General features: G+C 42.1%; 1 protein-coding gene across 1 annotated transcript in view; it reads right to left on the bottom strand.

Annotated features, from left to right (window-relative positions):
• The window catches only part of LOC116987363 (ABC transporter B family member 1-like), a 118,977-nt gene that overhangs the window by 5,671 nt on the left and 96,452 nt on the right, over positions 1 to 16,854 (bottom strand). The window contains exon 19 of the mRNA XM_033043344.1: positions 11,499 to 11,621. Within this exon, the coding sequence (XP_032899235.1) occupies positions 11,499 to 11,621 (123 nt within the window). The remainder of the gene's footprint in view (positions 1 to 11,498; positions 11,622 to 16,854) is intronic.

The raw sequence follows: 16,854 nt of genomic DNA, 5'->3' as shown, positions 1-16,854 counted from the left end.
ACAGTGAAACTGATAGAACGACTAGGGTGGGGGAAGAGACAGAGAGAGGGAATGCACGTGTTACTTGAACTTAGAGAAATCAACATTCATACCGCTGGGTTGTAAGCTGCCCAAGCCAAATGCGAGGTGCTGTTCCTCCAATTTGCATTTAGCCTCACTCCGACAGTGGAGACGGCCCAGGACAGCAAGGTCATTATGGGAATGGGAAGGAGAGGTAAAGTGTTTGGCAACAAGGAGATTGCGTATGCCAATGCCTAAGATTATATGTAGAAAAACAGGTTGCAGAATGAAAGACCGTGGCACAAAGATGTGAATCTTTGATATTCCGGATGGCAATATACTCCTGCTACACCTCTGCAAGAGATGTTCTTGCCCCAACACAAGTATTATTGAACAAGCACACCAGATCTCAATACCTGAACATTTCAGGTGTCAAGATTTTGAGGAGTTACAAACAGAACAAGTCTATCTTCCGAAAATTAAGACAGAAGATCCAGGATATAACGCTGACATAGTTGCAAAAGGAATTTGCAGAATCCTGAAAAATCTATACTATATATTTTTTTTTAAACACAAAATTGGAAAAAAACATGGAAACAGGCTCTTTGGCCCACTGAATTTGCGCCAACATACTGTATATAACCTCTTCACACTAGTTCTATGTTATCCCATTTTCTCATTCAGTCCCGACAGACTAAGGGCAATTTCCAGTGGCCAATTAATCTACAAACCCTGACGTCTTTGGGAGGAACCCCATGTGGTCACAGGAACAACGTGCAAACTCCACACAGACAGTACATCGAACCTGGGTCTTCGGCACTGGAGGCAGCAGCTCTAAAAGCTGCCCACTCTGCTGCCCCTAAAGTTCTCTTTACGAACACAAGAAAGAAGGACTGCATAGCCCCTTAAGCTTACTCTGCCATTTAATAAGATCACAATTGATATGATCCAACCTCAAATTCACCTTCTTTGTACATATTTAATCTCCACAGATCTCACAGATCTTTGGAGTAAAATATTCTGAAGGTACACAATCCTTTGATAGAAGAAATGTCCCGAATTTGAGATTAATTGGATTACGTATCTTGAGGCTATTTCACGACGATGACTAATCCACAAGAGAAAATAATTTTTGGAGTGTTGATATAAGAAACAGCAGATGCTGGAATAACTCAGCAGGTCCGTCAGCATCAATGGAGAACATGGATAGGTGGCGTTTCAGGTCGGCATGAACTCCGGTCTGAAGCCTATACAATGGTCTACTCACCAGTCAGAAGAAGGGTTCCGACCTGAAACATCATCTATCCATGTTCTCCAGAGATGCTGCCTGACCCGCTAAGTTACTCCAAGGATAGACATAAAGTGCTGGTGTATTTCATGTTTCTCAGGATCTTTTCTATTTCAATACAAACTCATTCTGATAAGTATAGTCCCAATCTATTTAATCTCTCCTTTGTTTACTCACTTCATTGCTGGGATCGATCTCATAAACCGGCCCTTCCAGTAACCCACAGCTGTTAATAACCTCACCCCCAGCAGTCTGGATGAGAGGTGACAAAAATAACCCAACAGCCAGACACATATTATCAGCCAAAACACTTACCAACTGCCAAGGCTCGAAGGCCTGGAATTCCTTCCCTAAATCTTATAACATCTTCAGCTCTCTTTCTTTCTTCTTTTAAAACCTTTCTCTGATTAAGCTTTTGGTGATCTGCTTTACTTCTTGATGCACTATCTTGTCAAGTGCTATATGATGATGCTCCTTTGTACATTTTGCCAGAGAAATAAATCTAGTTTTGTTATTACTCAGGGTGATGGGAAAGGAATAGTAAAGCTGGTTGCGGTAAAGCAATTAGTAAAAGCAGCTATATCTGCAGTTTGAGATTTCAATAGGTTTTGATTTCTTTTTTGGAAACAAATTAATAACCTTTAATTAATAATTGTACCTAAAAAAGGTTTTAATTAAATTGCAATAGCATATTACCCAATGGTCACTTAAAGCAAGAAATAGAAGTTGGAAAGTTGCAGGAAAGGTTTACAAGAAAAGATACACGGTTTGGAATAACTCAGCTGGTGAGGCAGCATATCTGGAAAATGTGGATAGTTAACATTTCAAGTCGTGACCCTTTGACCCAAAATGTTGCCTATCCATGTTTTCCAGAGATGATGCCTCACCCACTGAGTTACTCCAGCACCGTTTCTCTTTTTTTGGTAAACCAGCATCTGCAGTTCCATGTCTCTCCAGGTTTACGAGAATGCAGCCAGGATTAGAGGCAATTAGCTATAAGGAGAAATTGGACAAACATGGTTCATTTTCTCTGGAGCATCGTAGGTTATGAGGAGATCTGATAGAGATATCAGAGCAGCGACTTCGACCTGTCCTCGCGGCCTACCAGCGGGTCCTGGAGCGACGTTTCCCTGAGGGGACCTGGCCAGAATATCGGCTTTGGCGGCGGCGCAGAACATCGGCTTTGGCGGCGGCGCAGCGCTGGAGCGCTATTGCGGAGCGGGCGATGCCTTTCCTGGGTCGCCGCGCTGGGACTCCACTATGCTTGGTACCGCCGAGGAAAACATCGTGGAGCCGCGGTTCTGCGGAGCGGCCAGCTGCGACGTTGAACTTACATCTCGCCGAGATCACCAGTGTGCGGAGCTCCGTCTGGCGCGGTCTGTTGGCTTGGAAGCCGCGGGCTCCGGTGGGAAGGCGGCCGTTCCTGGCACCCCAAGCCGCTGGGGGTTCTCCCGACGCCGGAGCACCATCACCCGGCGAGAACATCGGGCGCCGTGGCGGCGACTGTGGAGGCCTCAATAGGCCCGACTTTGGGTGGACAAGAGGATGGGGACTGGACTTTGTGCCTTCCCCCACAGTGGGAATCACTGTGGGGGGATGTTTTTGTGTTGAACTTCTTTTTGAATGCTATGTTGTATTTTTATTAGTGTGCTGCAAGGACATCAGAATTTCCCCTGAATAAGGGGATTAATAAAGTTTAATCTAATCTAATCTAATCTAATATATAAAATGATGAGAGGCATAGATAGGGTAGACGATCAGAACCTTTTTCGCAGGGTGGAAATGCTGAAAAACAGAGGGCAAAGCTCTAAAGTGAGGGTGGCAACGTTTAAAGGAGATGTGCGGGCTATTTGTTTTTAATTCAGAGAGTGGTCGGTGCCTGGAACCCACTGCCGGGGATGATGGTGGAGGCAGATATGAAAGTTGCATTCAATAGAGGGATATGGATCAGGTCCAGGCGGAGGAGATTTGACATTATGCTCAGTGTGGACATTGTTGGCCATGTGGACCGTTCTTGCGCTGCACTGTCATATGCGTATAACAGTGAAAATCACTCGTTTCTGCACACAGCGAAACAGAAATTCTCTGACACGGCCTATATTTGCAGTCTCTGTGATAGAGCTCGACTGCAAGATATCTTGTATACAACTGGAGATCGCCAGGATAAGTGGTGTTTGTTGCCTGCATCTTCTAAAACAACCCTACATTAACAGCTGTCAATTTTTGGAATGCTTACAGCAGCAAATAACACTTTACAAAATGGTGTAGGACAGTTCGTGCCTTTTGTGAACAATAGTCGCTTAACACCATTTCGTTCACTACAAACTATAAGATGTCAGATAAGATTTTAAAAAGCCCCACCTAGTTGCAAGAATTTATAAAACATACTGCTAGCTTGGAGACTCATGTTAAATGCCAGCATCTGCTTCTATTAAACATATTTCAAATATTACCAGCAAAATGTCTAACTTTTACACCTTTCCTTTTGCGCACACACACAACAGCCATCCTTTATCATTTGCAGCAGCAGCTAAAACATTTCTGTAGAATGTGCTATACCTTGTTTGAGCAAATATTAATAGTTTTGTGCAGTTTGCTCTTTCTATCAATCCCCCCCTCCCCTCAGTCAGGCAGCTTAGAATTCTAAGACAAGGAAGCTCAGATACTGACCCACAATTACTTTAATGCAAAACAGGTACAGCCATCCAATGGGAACAATAATTTGGATGAGATACTTGAGAACCATTAAGTTTAAGTTTATAGCCTTAAATTTACCAATGTTGGCTAGAACCATAATAGATCTACTGTTATGAGAACCCAGCACTTTGAACGAAATCATTGGCCAGAATATTTTTTCCACTTAAATATCCTGGGGCTTTTTTTTTTGGTTCTGCCATTAAATTTTACTTTGAAAAATTAGCAATTCTAAACAAGTAATTAGCAGATAGCATTACGTGTTAAGTTTGATATAAAAATATATATTTTGTGGCCATAGCTCGAATGAGTTCTTTTAGACATCAATTTTAGCACACACATGGTTTTAATATATCCAAGATTTGGAAGAAAAAGGATAGTCAAATTATAAATTGTTTGACAAATATCTAAACAGTATAATTACAGCATGCATGTCAAGAAAGAACCATAATTCCATAACCCATGGGCATCCTAAAGTTCTTTAAAATCATGAAGGATTTTTCAAGTGTTACTGTTGTTAATCACTGATAGGTAGCAGCAACATGTGTATTGATTTTAGCAAGGCCTTGCAATCAAATGAATGCTTTATAGTTATGCTGTTTAATCAATGATTGTTCACCAGAATGCCAGGCAACCCCCTTCTCTCCTTTCTCAGCAGCACTTGATTTTTTTCAATCAAATCAAGAATATGTTCTGTCCACCTTACCGATCACAAAGGACTTTAGTTTGATGTCTCATTCGAAAGACAGATGATATGTTTTCTTAATATTCACAGAGGGCAGTTCGGAGCTTGTTCATTTCTTAAAGCAACATGAGTAAAGAGGACATGTATTCAGTGATGTCCCAAATCTGCTAAAATATTTATGTTGAAGCAATTTTGCAATCCTAACATATTCTGGAGAAAAGTTAATATTGTTTACATGTCTACAAATCCTTGCTAACTCCCTCTCATACAAAAAGGACAAATTATGTTTATCAGCATGAGTAGCTTGGCATAATTTCTGGGCAGCTTTTCTTTGAGGAAGTTTAATTAGGAGTTCAATGGCGCAGCTGTGAAAGTATAGTAAAGCAGGAAAAAGTACAATAGTAATAATTTCCAGCATTGTGGGCAGTGCTTTTACTATATGGACGACAGATGGCACAATGGGCTAAGTGTTCGGCTGGCAACCGGAAGGTAGCTGGTTCGAATCCCGCTTGGAGTGCATACTGTCGTTGTGTCCTTGGGCAAGACACTTCACCCACCTTTGCCTGTGTGTGTCCTTGGGCAAGACACTTCACCCACCTTTGCCTGTCTGTATGGAAGTAATTGTGTGAAGCACTTTGGGGTCAATGCAAGTTGACTAAAAATGTGCTATATAAATAAAGACATTATTATTATTATTATTATTATTATATTTGGCTGTACACTCATTTTATCTTGGATTATTTTAGCTGAAAAAGAATAGGCACAATAGTGGTTTTGATTCCCACTAGATTATAAATCGTCAAAATGGCAAATATCATCATAATTCACTTCGTATTTCACTTAATCGTTCCAACAAGATCCATAATATTTGTACTTAAATATCATAGAAAAATCAGAAAACACAAGTACAGCATATAGGGTGGCACAGTGGTAGAGCTGCTGCCTCACAGAGCCAGTGACCCAGGGTCAATTCTGACCCCAGTTGCAGACTTTGCACGTTCTCCCTGTGACCCGCGTGGGTTTCCTCTGGTTGCGTCTATTTCCTCCCAACTCCGAGAGACATGTGGGTCTTTAAGTTTATTGGCCTTTGTAAATATCCCCTTGTGTACGGAGTGGATGAGAAAGTTGGATAACATTGAACTAGTATGAAGGAATGATTGATGGCCACCATGGGCTCAGTGAGGCAAAGGGCTTGCATTTATGCTGCCTGCATCTTTCAATCAAATCAAAAAAGCATATGAGTTTTTTTGCTAGATTTTAAAAGTAACTTAACATTGTTTCTATAAGAGGTACTTTATCCAATTTTTTTTAAAGCAAATGTACATTCAAACAAGAATTTCTACAAAATCAATAGTTTCTAAATTGATGTCGTTGCTCAAGAAACAGAATGACAACGATATTATTGAAGTTGCAGTAGATGTAGATATTTGCCATAAATCACGAATGCACTAGTTCTTAATTGGTCGTGAGGTTTGATTTAAATAATACATTTAACCGTTTTCTAATTTCCATGTTACTATCTACTTTGAGATTTCCAATTTGTCTCTAGCCTTTGGTGAAACATTGGGAGCGCATTAAAATGATTTTCATCTGAGCCTTCAACCAGCCTAACTTAGCTCTGATTTAAGAAATAATACTTTTACAATATTGTTAAAAGGTTATTTTAAGTCTTTTATCTATTAGTGCAGTCTGGATATCCTAAGGGGCAGAACTGGCTTTTATCAACAACTCAGGGACCATCTTAGGGGAAAACCATTATCACATCAAATTCCCCTGGCCAGAGGGGAGGCAAGTCTGAGATGGGGGGGGGGGGGGAGTTAAATCACAGCAATTCCACAGCAAAGCTATTGCGACAGAGGCCATTTCCTTGCAACCTTGCTTTGTTTTCTTGTCTATGAATTTCAGCAAATCAGTCCTTAAAATGGGCAACTGCATTCTCTTAAAATAGGGTCCCGACTGAAGAAACAGCTTGTCTATTTGCTTGAGCCTTTTAGCACATCCCCTTTTTATTGTTTTCCCCACTAATAGCACCTGGCAATTTTCACATAGTAAAAAAGAGCCAAGTGAGTTGGTTTCAACTTTATTTTTGGCAATGTTCCACGTGTTAGTTACTGTGTGAAATAATGTTTCCCAATGTCAGGCCTGCATGTGTCTTTTAAAATTCATTCCGAGGCATCACCAGCACGGCGCAAGGCTACTGATAACTGTATTGGCACATCTGCAAGAGGTGGCGGTGAGCCACTTTCTTCAACTTATGTAACGGAGTTGTGAAGACGTGCCTATGATAACCCTATGTCTATAGTTAGTATTTTGATGCAAAGATTAAGAAACAAGTTATACCCGCATAATGAACCTGTTCAGCTTTTGAGGTGAACTTCAAGGTATGACACTCCTTCGATTTAGATGGATATGGGCCAATTGAGACTTGCTTAGATGGGGCATCTTGGTTGGCATGGACGTGTTGGGCTGAAGAGCCTGGTTTCAAGCTGTAGTCCCATGCATCTGCTGCTTGGATTATTCAACAACCTGCGTTTATATGGTGCTTTCAAAGTAAAGCATCCCAGGCACTTGTTGTTCATGCTGACCAAGTTGGCACACTGGGCTAATTCTATTTGGTTCAGAGTCTAAACCCTTCCGATCCATATATCTGTCCAAATGTATTTTAAAACTTATAATTGTATCTGCTTTATTAGCTTCTTCCAGGGGCTCATTCCAGATACTGACCATCCTCTAAATGAGGAAGTTGCCCTTGAGGTCCCTCCGAGATCCAACATGTTGGCATAGAAATTCTGCACAATCTTGCACAAACCATCATGCCTTAATCATACAGCCCCTACTAACAGGAAGCTATGGAAGTTGTTCTAGTGTCTTCCGCTGAATTCTCCTGTCCTTTTTAGAACTAAAGTTTCCAGCAATAAAATAGAAAAAAAAAGCTACTGACATCTATATGGCTATGGCTGCCAACTTTCTCAATCCCAAATAAGGGACAAAAGGTCAAAATAAGGGACAAAAGGTCAAAATAAGGGACAAATTCCCGATGGCACACAATACAGAAGACCTTCGTCGAGTCACCACGGACGGGCTTAAAGGTCCTGTCCCACTTGGGCGACCTAATCCGCGAGTTCTGGCGAGTTTGCCCTCGACTCATACTCGCAGCTTGGTCGACACGAGGTCGCAGAAGGTCTTCGTAACTCTCCTTCATGCTCGAGAGGGGTCGCCGCATACCTGTGGTGACCTCAGCTAGGCCGCGGCGTATTTTTCAATATACTAAATAATGCCCGCGAGTAAAAAATGGTCGCCATGGAAAAAAATTGACTTTTTTCACTCGTAGGTTTAGTTGCAGTAGGACGGCATGTTAGCATCAGGTAATCGAGGGTAGTCGAAGGTAGTCGTAGATAGTCTTCATCATAGTCGAAGGGAGGTCGAAGGGGATCGAAGGAGGTCGTCTTCACTCTCCACAATTCGGTGTCCAATTTTCCCGAAGTTAGTCGAAGCTAGTCGAAGCTGGTCTTCAACATAGTCGAAGGAGGTCGAAGGAGGTCTTCAACATGTCATTTTTTCAAACTCTTCTAAACTCGCCAATTAGGTCGCCCAAGTGGGACAGCCCTTTAACACACATCTTTTTTGCTTCCCATTGCTTGTTATAGCTGCAGTCTTTTCTTTTTTGCAGGTTTATCCATATTTGCACATGTCAAACCGACCGAACAAAACCAGACGTTACTGAAACGTTTTGTTTTGGCAGGAATTGGCAAAATATAGCGTACAACAGATCAGCATAAGGTGGCCTGTGATTGGATGACAGGTGAATCACTCGTGTGCCAACAGCACATGCAACACGCACGCACGCTGTTGTTTCAGATCTAGGATCTGCCTGTAAGCGTACCCTCTGGTGATTACAGAGTACAGATGCTCCTCGACTTACGATACTTCGTCTTACGATATTTCGACTTTACGGTGCAAAAGCGACACATTCAGTAGAAACCGTACTGCGAATTATGAATTTTGACCTTTTCGACGAACCAGGCGTGCAACTGATGCACGGAAAGTGACAGGACATCAACAACGTGACAGGACGTCAACCGAGTCACCAAGTCCGGGGCAATTCATTGGCGGACTCGGCCGTGGCTGGGTGAATGATGAATTGGCCCGGGTGCTGGACTGCGCACAAAGCCCAGCCGGCGAGTCAGCTGAGGAGTTTTGACCCGGGCGCCAGACTTTGCACCTCCTTAAAACTCCTCAGCTGGCCCGCCAGCGGGGCTTTTTGTTTGCTGCATGAAGAGTCCAGCACCCCATCCAACTCATGAACCGATGATTGACCATGAGAAGGAGGTGTCGGCGGTAAGCGAAGGTCTGAAGGTCGGACAGCTGGCCGGGGGCTGCCGACCGACGGGGCCACGAGCGAGGCGCTGCTGCTGCTGCACTCCATGGATGGGTGAGGCAGGGCAGGACGTGGTGCTCTGACCCGACAGTCCCCTCAACCCGAGTAGTAGCAGTCCCATATGGGACAAACCAATTTAACGCATATATACGGAATGTCCCGGCTAGTACGGGACAGTCGGCAACCATATCTATGGCCCACAACATGGAACAGAAATGAACAAAGTTCTCCCCTTCTTTTAATACTATACACAATGTGGGGATTGCCTTCAGTAGAACGGACAGCACAATTAGTGACCATGGGGTTCAAGAACAGCTTCTTCCCAACAAGAACACAGCTCAATGCTCGACTATGACCTGCCTTTGGTTGCATTAAGGACTTTGGGGATTTTTAGCACTGGTATTGGGGATATAATTAATAATTAATAAACAAATAATTAATATATAATAAACAAAAAAACCAATAAATTATCAATGCGTATTGTGTTTACAGGCCTGTTGTGTAGCTACAAGAAATTATTTCATTGTTCCACTGTTGGTACATATGACAATTAAACTCCCTTGATTCTTGACTCGAGTGATCCTTAACACTCTTGACTCTTGTATGATCCTACAAAGTGAAATGTGAGATGCTCACACTCGCTTTGATCCATTACCCCTATGGAGATGATATTTTAAGTCAGTCTCTGACAGAAGTGTCTAGGTCTCAGGACATGGCACTGGCATAGTTGAAGCCCTGGTTTCAATATACAGAACAGACGGTTGCTGTTAGACTGTTCCTGCAAGGACCCTAGAGGCTGAATAACATCCACCAAGGGCTCAAGAACTAGTCTCCGAAAATACAGTAGAGAGTTCACAAAGTGACATCCATGTATGCTTTTATGCAGTTAAACAAATCTAGGTTTATAAAAATATGCATAAAAATTTGAAACTTCCCTATAAAAGAATTGAGAATGCATACATTTACCATGGTTATAAAGTAAAGCGACCATATCCGAGTGAATTAACCAAGAGAATCCCTGTGGAGTGCATATGCTTTCTATCATCAGCATCAGTTTGTTTAGTCTGTTTTAAGATCAATTTTGTTTATTAAAAAATAACCATCTCTGCCAAGTTTGTGGCATTCTACAAAAAGTAAAATATTAACATAAAAATATGTAGACAGGTAGCGGGAAAACATCTCTGCTGCAGCAGGGTAAAATCCAGTGATTCTTCTGTTGGTTTAAATAGAAAATAGAACAGTACAGCTCAAAAACAGGCCCTTCGGCCCACAATACCAGTGCCGAACATGATGCCAAGACCAGCACATAATAATTTACTCTAACGATCTTCCTCATATTGCCAAAATAATGTGGGGTTCTCAGTTTCATATAACCTGACCTCCATCCTGAAGATAATATTCAATAAAACCCAACAGGTAGTGAAGCTTTAACAAGTAATGAAAGAGCAGAACTTGGGCAGTCAGGGGCAATAGGAACAAAGAAAATTAATGGAAAGGAGACTCAAGAAAATGTAGATGCTGGGATGGGAGTGTTGTCCGTCTTTTCCCTCCACAGATGCTGCCTGACCCACTGAGTTACTCCAGCACTGCGTTTTGCTCAAGTTTAATGGAAGATCTGATAGAAATGTTAAAAAATGATTACTATCAAGTCAGCACCCAGAGTGATGAATATAAAATCACTGAAAAGCAGAGATCGGAATTATTGTCTCCGTAAACTCGTTGAAAAACTTCTCCACTGCTCTTTTTCCATAATTGTATATTTTTTCCCTTTTCAGTAACATGAGAAACAAAATTCCCTTTTGGAAGTTATTTCAGATCTATTTCTATTGCCTCCAGTAAAATGCTTCTTATCATAAACTGACCATAAAAGGCTTTTCATTATTGTTTTGAAAAATGATAAATAGTGTTTTTTTTGTATAAAGAACACTTTACTAAACCAAATAATGCTGGAAGAGAAATCCACTTGTTTAGAAAAAGAGCAAGCACATAAATATTTGAGGTTAAAAGGGAACAGGAAATACTATTCAGGGAGATATCAAAATGGAGAGACAAGGAGCTGCAGATGCTGGCATCTCTCGCAAAACACAAAGTGCTGGAGGAACTCAGCTAGTAAGGCAGCATCCGAGGAGGAATAGGACAAACAATGTTTCCATCTGAAGAAGCATCCCAATCCAAAACATATCCTGTCCGTTCATTCCATAGATGCTGCTCGACCCACTCAGTTCCTTCAGCATCTTGTTTTTGGCAAAATAACTCAAAAAGCTTTCTCACACGTTATCCAGCTTCACACATAATGCAGGTCACATTTAATTTCTCATGTGGGGCCTCAGTTCGCAGCTGTTCGGAGGAACTGACAATGAATAGCAGTTTGACATGACTTGAGGATTTGTAACAAAAAATGTTATTTGACATGCAATTCTTCCCAAGACCAATTTTTCTTCCCTACTACTAACCTTGGAGGCATTTCGTACAGTTGAAAGCCTGTGTGCAATTACCAAAACCGTTCTTTCTTGCATAACCCGATCAATGGCCTCTTGTACTAAGTGTTCACTTTCAGCATCCAGAGCACTTGTAGCCTGTTAATCCAGACAAAAAAAAACATAGGAGAGAACTGGTATGTTTCAGTAAAGCATTAGACATTCAATCAAATTACTTCAATATCCTCCACAGTACCATGGGATTTGCTAAGTGCATAAGATTATCAGGGTTAATGTAAACCAGAGTTAAATGGAGCATTTGTGTGTCTGACTTGTATTATATCCATTATCTAGAGCAACAGGAAACAACTGTTATTTTACCGAGGGCAATAAATAATAATCAGTCTATTGTGCAGCTTTTCTCTGTCCAATAAACATTATCATGATCACCAACACAATGTGTTCCTTACAAAAGTCCACAGAATTATTTGTCACCACATGGTGTCATCTTCAATGTATTTAAATACATCTTTTTAGGCTATTACATGAGTGTAATTCTCCCAGCACCAACTTACTCCTCTTTAAACAAAAATAATAACCATTGTGGTCATTCTAAATTTGTAGTGCAACATCATTCTTTACTTTAGACACAAAATGCTGGAGTAACTCAGATCAGGCAGCACCTCCCCAGCATCTGCAGCTCCTTCCTACACATCATTCTTTACTTGATCTAGGTAAAAGAATTTAGGATCAAAGATCCATCTTTGCTTGAAGACGAGGAAGAGGGATTTGGTTGAGGTGGCAGTGGTTCAACTATATTTGGCTATTCCACCTCATGGCAGGTCAGAGAATACCAGTAATTTATGGTTGCACAGATGACCATTTGCCCACTGCATCCAAAGCGGTCACTGACAACGTGGCACAGAGGTAGAGTTGTTGCCTTACAGCACCATAGACCCGGGTGCGATCCTGACTACGGGTGCTGTCAGTACAGAATTTGCACGTTCTCAGTGATCGTGTGCGTTTTCTCCAGGTGCTCTGGTTTCCTCCCACATTGCAAAGACGTGCGGGTTTGTAGGTTAATTGGCTTCTGTAAATTGTCCCTAGTGGTTAGGGTAAAACCAGCGTGCGGGTGATTGTTGGTTGGCGTGGCCGGTTTCCACATTACATCTCTAAAAAAATTAAAAAGATCCATGCACCTCATCCCAAATCTAAGCTTTGTAGCTTATGGTACACTGAGTGTTCATTCAAGTTCTTGTAAAATGCATTATGACTTCTGCTTCTGCGATCCGTTTGTTGAGTGAGACGAGTAAGCTCCTGACTTCCACCCCTCATTAATTGAAGATTGTTTCAATCAACACACCTGTAATTCTTCCATCAATTCCCTTGGATTTATGTTACCGACTCACTCTGTGTTGAAGGTACAGCCCCTACATAGTCATATATTATACTCTCTCTCATCCTCCTTATTCCAAAGAAAATAACCCCATCGCTGACAAAATATTGCAGCTAACATTTTCCAGCTCTGGCAAGATCAGCATAAAAATCTTCTGTAGTTATTCAGATGCTATTAGAGTCTTCTTGAAATGGGATTGTAACCAAATGCAGTAGACCAGCTGCAGTCCAACCAACCAATTCCACAGTTCTAACCAGATCTCCTTGTTCCTATATTCTATGCCCCGGTCATTCAGGAAAGTCATCTCAACTTTTATTACCATATTATCTATCTGTTCTAGAGATCAGTGATGTATACTCCAAGAAATGTGTTTCCTTATTCTTCTCAGTATTCCACCATTTATTGTGTACTTTGTTTGTTCTTGCCAATTGCATTGCCTCATAGTTCTATGGATTGAATTCCATTTCTTACTTTCCTCCCATCCAACTTGTCCACTCATATCTTTTTGAAGTCAAAGTGTTCCTCCCTCACCATCAATCATATCACCTGCAATAATAATGTCTTCCAGGCATAGTATGGATGAATAGGAAGCAGGGCCGGCCTTAGGATGTGCGGGGCCCAATTGGGAACAATTTTGGTGGGCCCCGGGTTCCCAGCCAAGGTCTGTCAGCCCAGTTATTTAGTATATATTATGAAATTGTACACTAGGTGCTATGGATTATACACTGTGAATCTCTCCTGCTCCCTCCCGTTTGCCAGTCAGTAGCTCCGCTGGCTTCCAACCTTTACCGTAGCTGCTAATTATGTGATTGGACACAATGCCCTTGGAGACAGCGGCTGATTGGACGGGAGGAGATCTATTTGTTGATTGGACGGGAATTTTAAAGCAAGCTGGTTGGTGATTGGATGCAACAAAGGGTTTCGGCCCAAAACGTCGCCTATTTCCTTCGCTCCATAGATGCTGCTGCACCCGCTGAGTTTCTCCAGCATTTTTGTGTACCTTCGATCTTCCAGCATCTGCAGTTCCTTCTTGAACCCTTAGAGACAGCGTTTGATTGGCCGCCAAATAAAATTGTCATATCTGTAACAAAAATCACTGGTCGGTGCGAACTCAGTGGACTATCTGTTTGTATCTCCAAACTAAACAGTATAACATGCAGGTACATTCATTTAAAATTAAATTCAGTGATTATTTCACATGATTTCTTACTGTGTAAAGCTCAATATCTGACCAATTTCTGTTTAACACGTTTGGTCTGCCGTGAGCATTTTTCTCTCCCAAAACAGTTCATATCTAGCAAACCGATCAACGAACCAGACAGCAGTTGGACGCAGTCATAGAAACATAGAAAATAGGTGCAGGAGTAGGCCATTCGGCCCTTTGAGCCTGCACAGCCATTCAATATGATCATGGCTGATCATCCAACTCGGTATCCTGTACCTGCTTTCTCTCCATACCCCCTGATTCCTTTAGCCACAAGGGCCACATCTAACTCCCTCTTAAATATAGTCAACGAACTGGCCTCAACTACATTCTGTGGCAGATAATTCCAGAGATTCACCACTCTCTGTGTAAAAAATGTTTTTCTCATCTCAGTCCTAAAAGATTTCCCCTTTATCCTTAAACTGCGACCCCTTGTTCTGGACTTCCCCAACATCGGGAACAATCTTCCTGCATCTAGCCTGTCCGACCCCTTAAGAATTTTGTGGGTTTCTATAAGATCCCCCCTCAATCTTCTAAATTTTAGCGAGTACAAGCCGAGTCTATCCAGTCTTTCTTCATATGAAAGTCCTGACATCCCAGGAATCAGTCTGGTGAACCTTCTCTGTACTCGCTCTGAGTTAACTGAGTAATCATGCCCACAGGAGTACAGCAATCTGGAGATGAATGTGGCGATATGGATAGAAGCTGAAATACTTTTGAATGTAGTTGCTTTTGAATCAGCCCTTATAGAATGCAACTGAAGGGTAGAAAATGGAAAAGGGAGAGCAAATCAGTAGAACCTCCCTGCTCCTATACTCAAATCCTTTTGCTATGAATGCTAACATACCATTCGCTTTCTTCACTGCCTGCTGCACCTGCATGCCTACTTTCAATGACTGGTGTACCATGACACCCAGGTCTCGTTGCATCTCCCCTTTTCCTAATCGGTCACCATTCAGATAAAAGTCTACTTTCCTGTTTTTGCCACCAAAGTGGGTAACCTCACATTTATCCACATTATACTGCATCTGCAATGCATTTGCCCACTCACCTAGCCTATACAAGTCACCTTGTAGCCTCCTAGTTTAGAGAGGTTTAAACGGTTTAGAGATGTTTAGAGGGCTTCAGATGGGTTTAGAAGTGTTGTAGAGGGAAATAGGGGGGGGGGGGTGAGATAGGGGGGATTTAGAGGTGTTCAGAGGGTCCCAGAGGGGTTTAGAGACGTTATAAGCCCCCCGTGAGAAATTGTATTTCTCTGAAATTGAAGATAGACATAAAGCTGGAGTAACTCAGCAGGGCAGGCAGCGCAGCGACTCTGGAGAGAAGACCCTTCTTCAGACTGAATTGAACTCTCGTCGGTGAGAGTACTTGTGATTGTCTGAAGAAGGGTCTCGACCAGAAACGCTACCCTCTCCCCAGAGCCGCTGCCCGTCCCGCTGAGCCACCTTCAACTTCAGAGCCAAACAAAAAACACAGAGTGCTGGAGGAACTCAGCGGGCAAGGCGGCTGCCTCACCCGCTGGGTTTCTCCAGCATTTTTGTCTACTGCTAAACGTCAATGATTCCGGGAATGCTGAGGCAACAGGGTGAGAGAGCTAGAGAGAGACGAGATGGGGAGCGGGAGAGAGAGCGCGAGAGAGAGGGATGGATGGAGGGAGAGAGCAAAACGCAGAGAGACACAACATGGGTCGGTAGGTGAATGACTAACCTGCACACCAGGAAGAAGCCCCTTCTCGCGGTCCGGGGCCCCTCACTCATGATGGTGAGTTTAAAGAAATTCTCAATGTGTCATCGATCTACATTCCTCAGTAAATGTAATCGTGTTTTAAACATGTATTTATGACGCCGCGTGAATTTTATTCAAAGGAACACGGCGTCATTAATACTCATTCAAAACACAATAACATTTACTGAGGAATGTGGATGGATGCAGATTGATATAACAACTTGTTAACTACTTCATGTTAAGAAGTGCTAACAGTACTAGTTAACAAATCGTTTGTGTCTGATTGCTGTGCAGCGGCTGTTATACATGGTCGTTTAAAAAAAAAAATCTTTATTTAACAAAGAGAATTCGTATTTCCGTACGAAATACGGAACATTAGTGCGGCGCCCCCATAAGGCGCGGGGCCCAATTGGGGGCAATCGGTCAAATCGGCTTAAGGCCGGCCCTGATAGGAAGTATCAACTGCGAATACACTACAAGATAAAATTGACCAATCCAAAGCACCCGGTGAGAAGTCACATTCAACAAATTGCAAGTTGGAGGGGTGTCTCAAGTCAAGTCAAGTTTATTCGTCACATACACATACGAGATGTGCAGTGAAATGAAAAATGGCAATGCTCGCGGTCTTTGTGCAAAAAGACAAACAAACAAACAACAAACAGAATGTAACAGAATCACATATTCTTTTTCATATTAAATATTGTGGGCGGAAGGAAAAAGGGAAAAAAACAGCAATTAAAAAAAAAAAGCAGTAGAGTAGTACAGTAAAGTTAGTCCCTGGTGAGATAGGAGTTTACAGTCCTAATGGCCTCTGGGAAGAAACTCCTTCTGCAACTAAGCTGGAGTGTAATGCAAGCTGCTCATCCCAACAACAAATTACATTAGAAACTCAAAATTTATTCCTGATCCAGCAACAAGGAAATTCAGACGATTAGAGTTGGGGATGGTACTAGTCGAGTTTCCATGTGATGCAATATGGGAGCAAATTTCACGTAAAATGTTGCCAATCCTCCACAAATCATCAAAATGAAGCAGGGTTTTTGGAGACTTGGGCAAATATTAATTGC

The sequence above is a fragment of the Amblyraja radiata genome, chromosome 25, assembly GCF_010909765.2.
Source record: "Amblyraja radiata isolate CabotCenter1 chromosome 25, sAmbRad1.1.pri, whole genome shotgun sequence".
In the NCBI taxonomy this organism is placed as follows: domain Eukaryota; kingdom Metazoa; phylum Chordata; class Chondrichthyes; order Rajiformes; family Rajidae; genus Amblyraja; species Amblyraja radiata.
The sequence above is the reverse complement of the archived record's forward strand: the minus strand, read 5'-3'. Positions and strand labels throughout refer to the sequence as shown.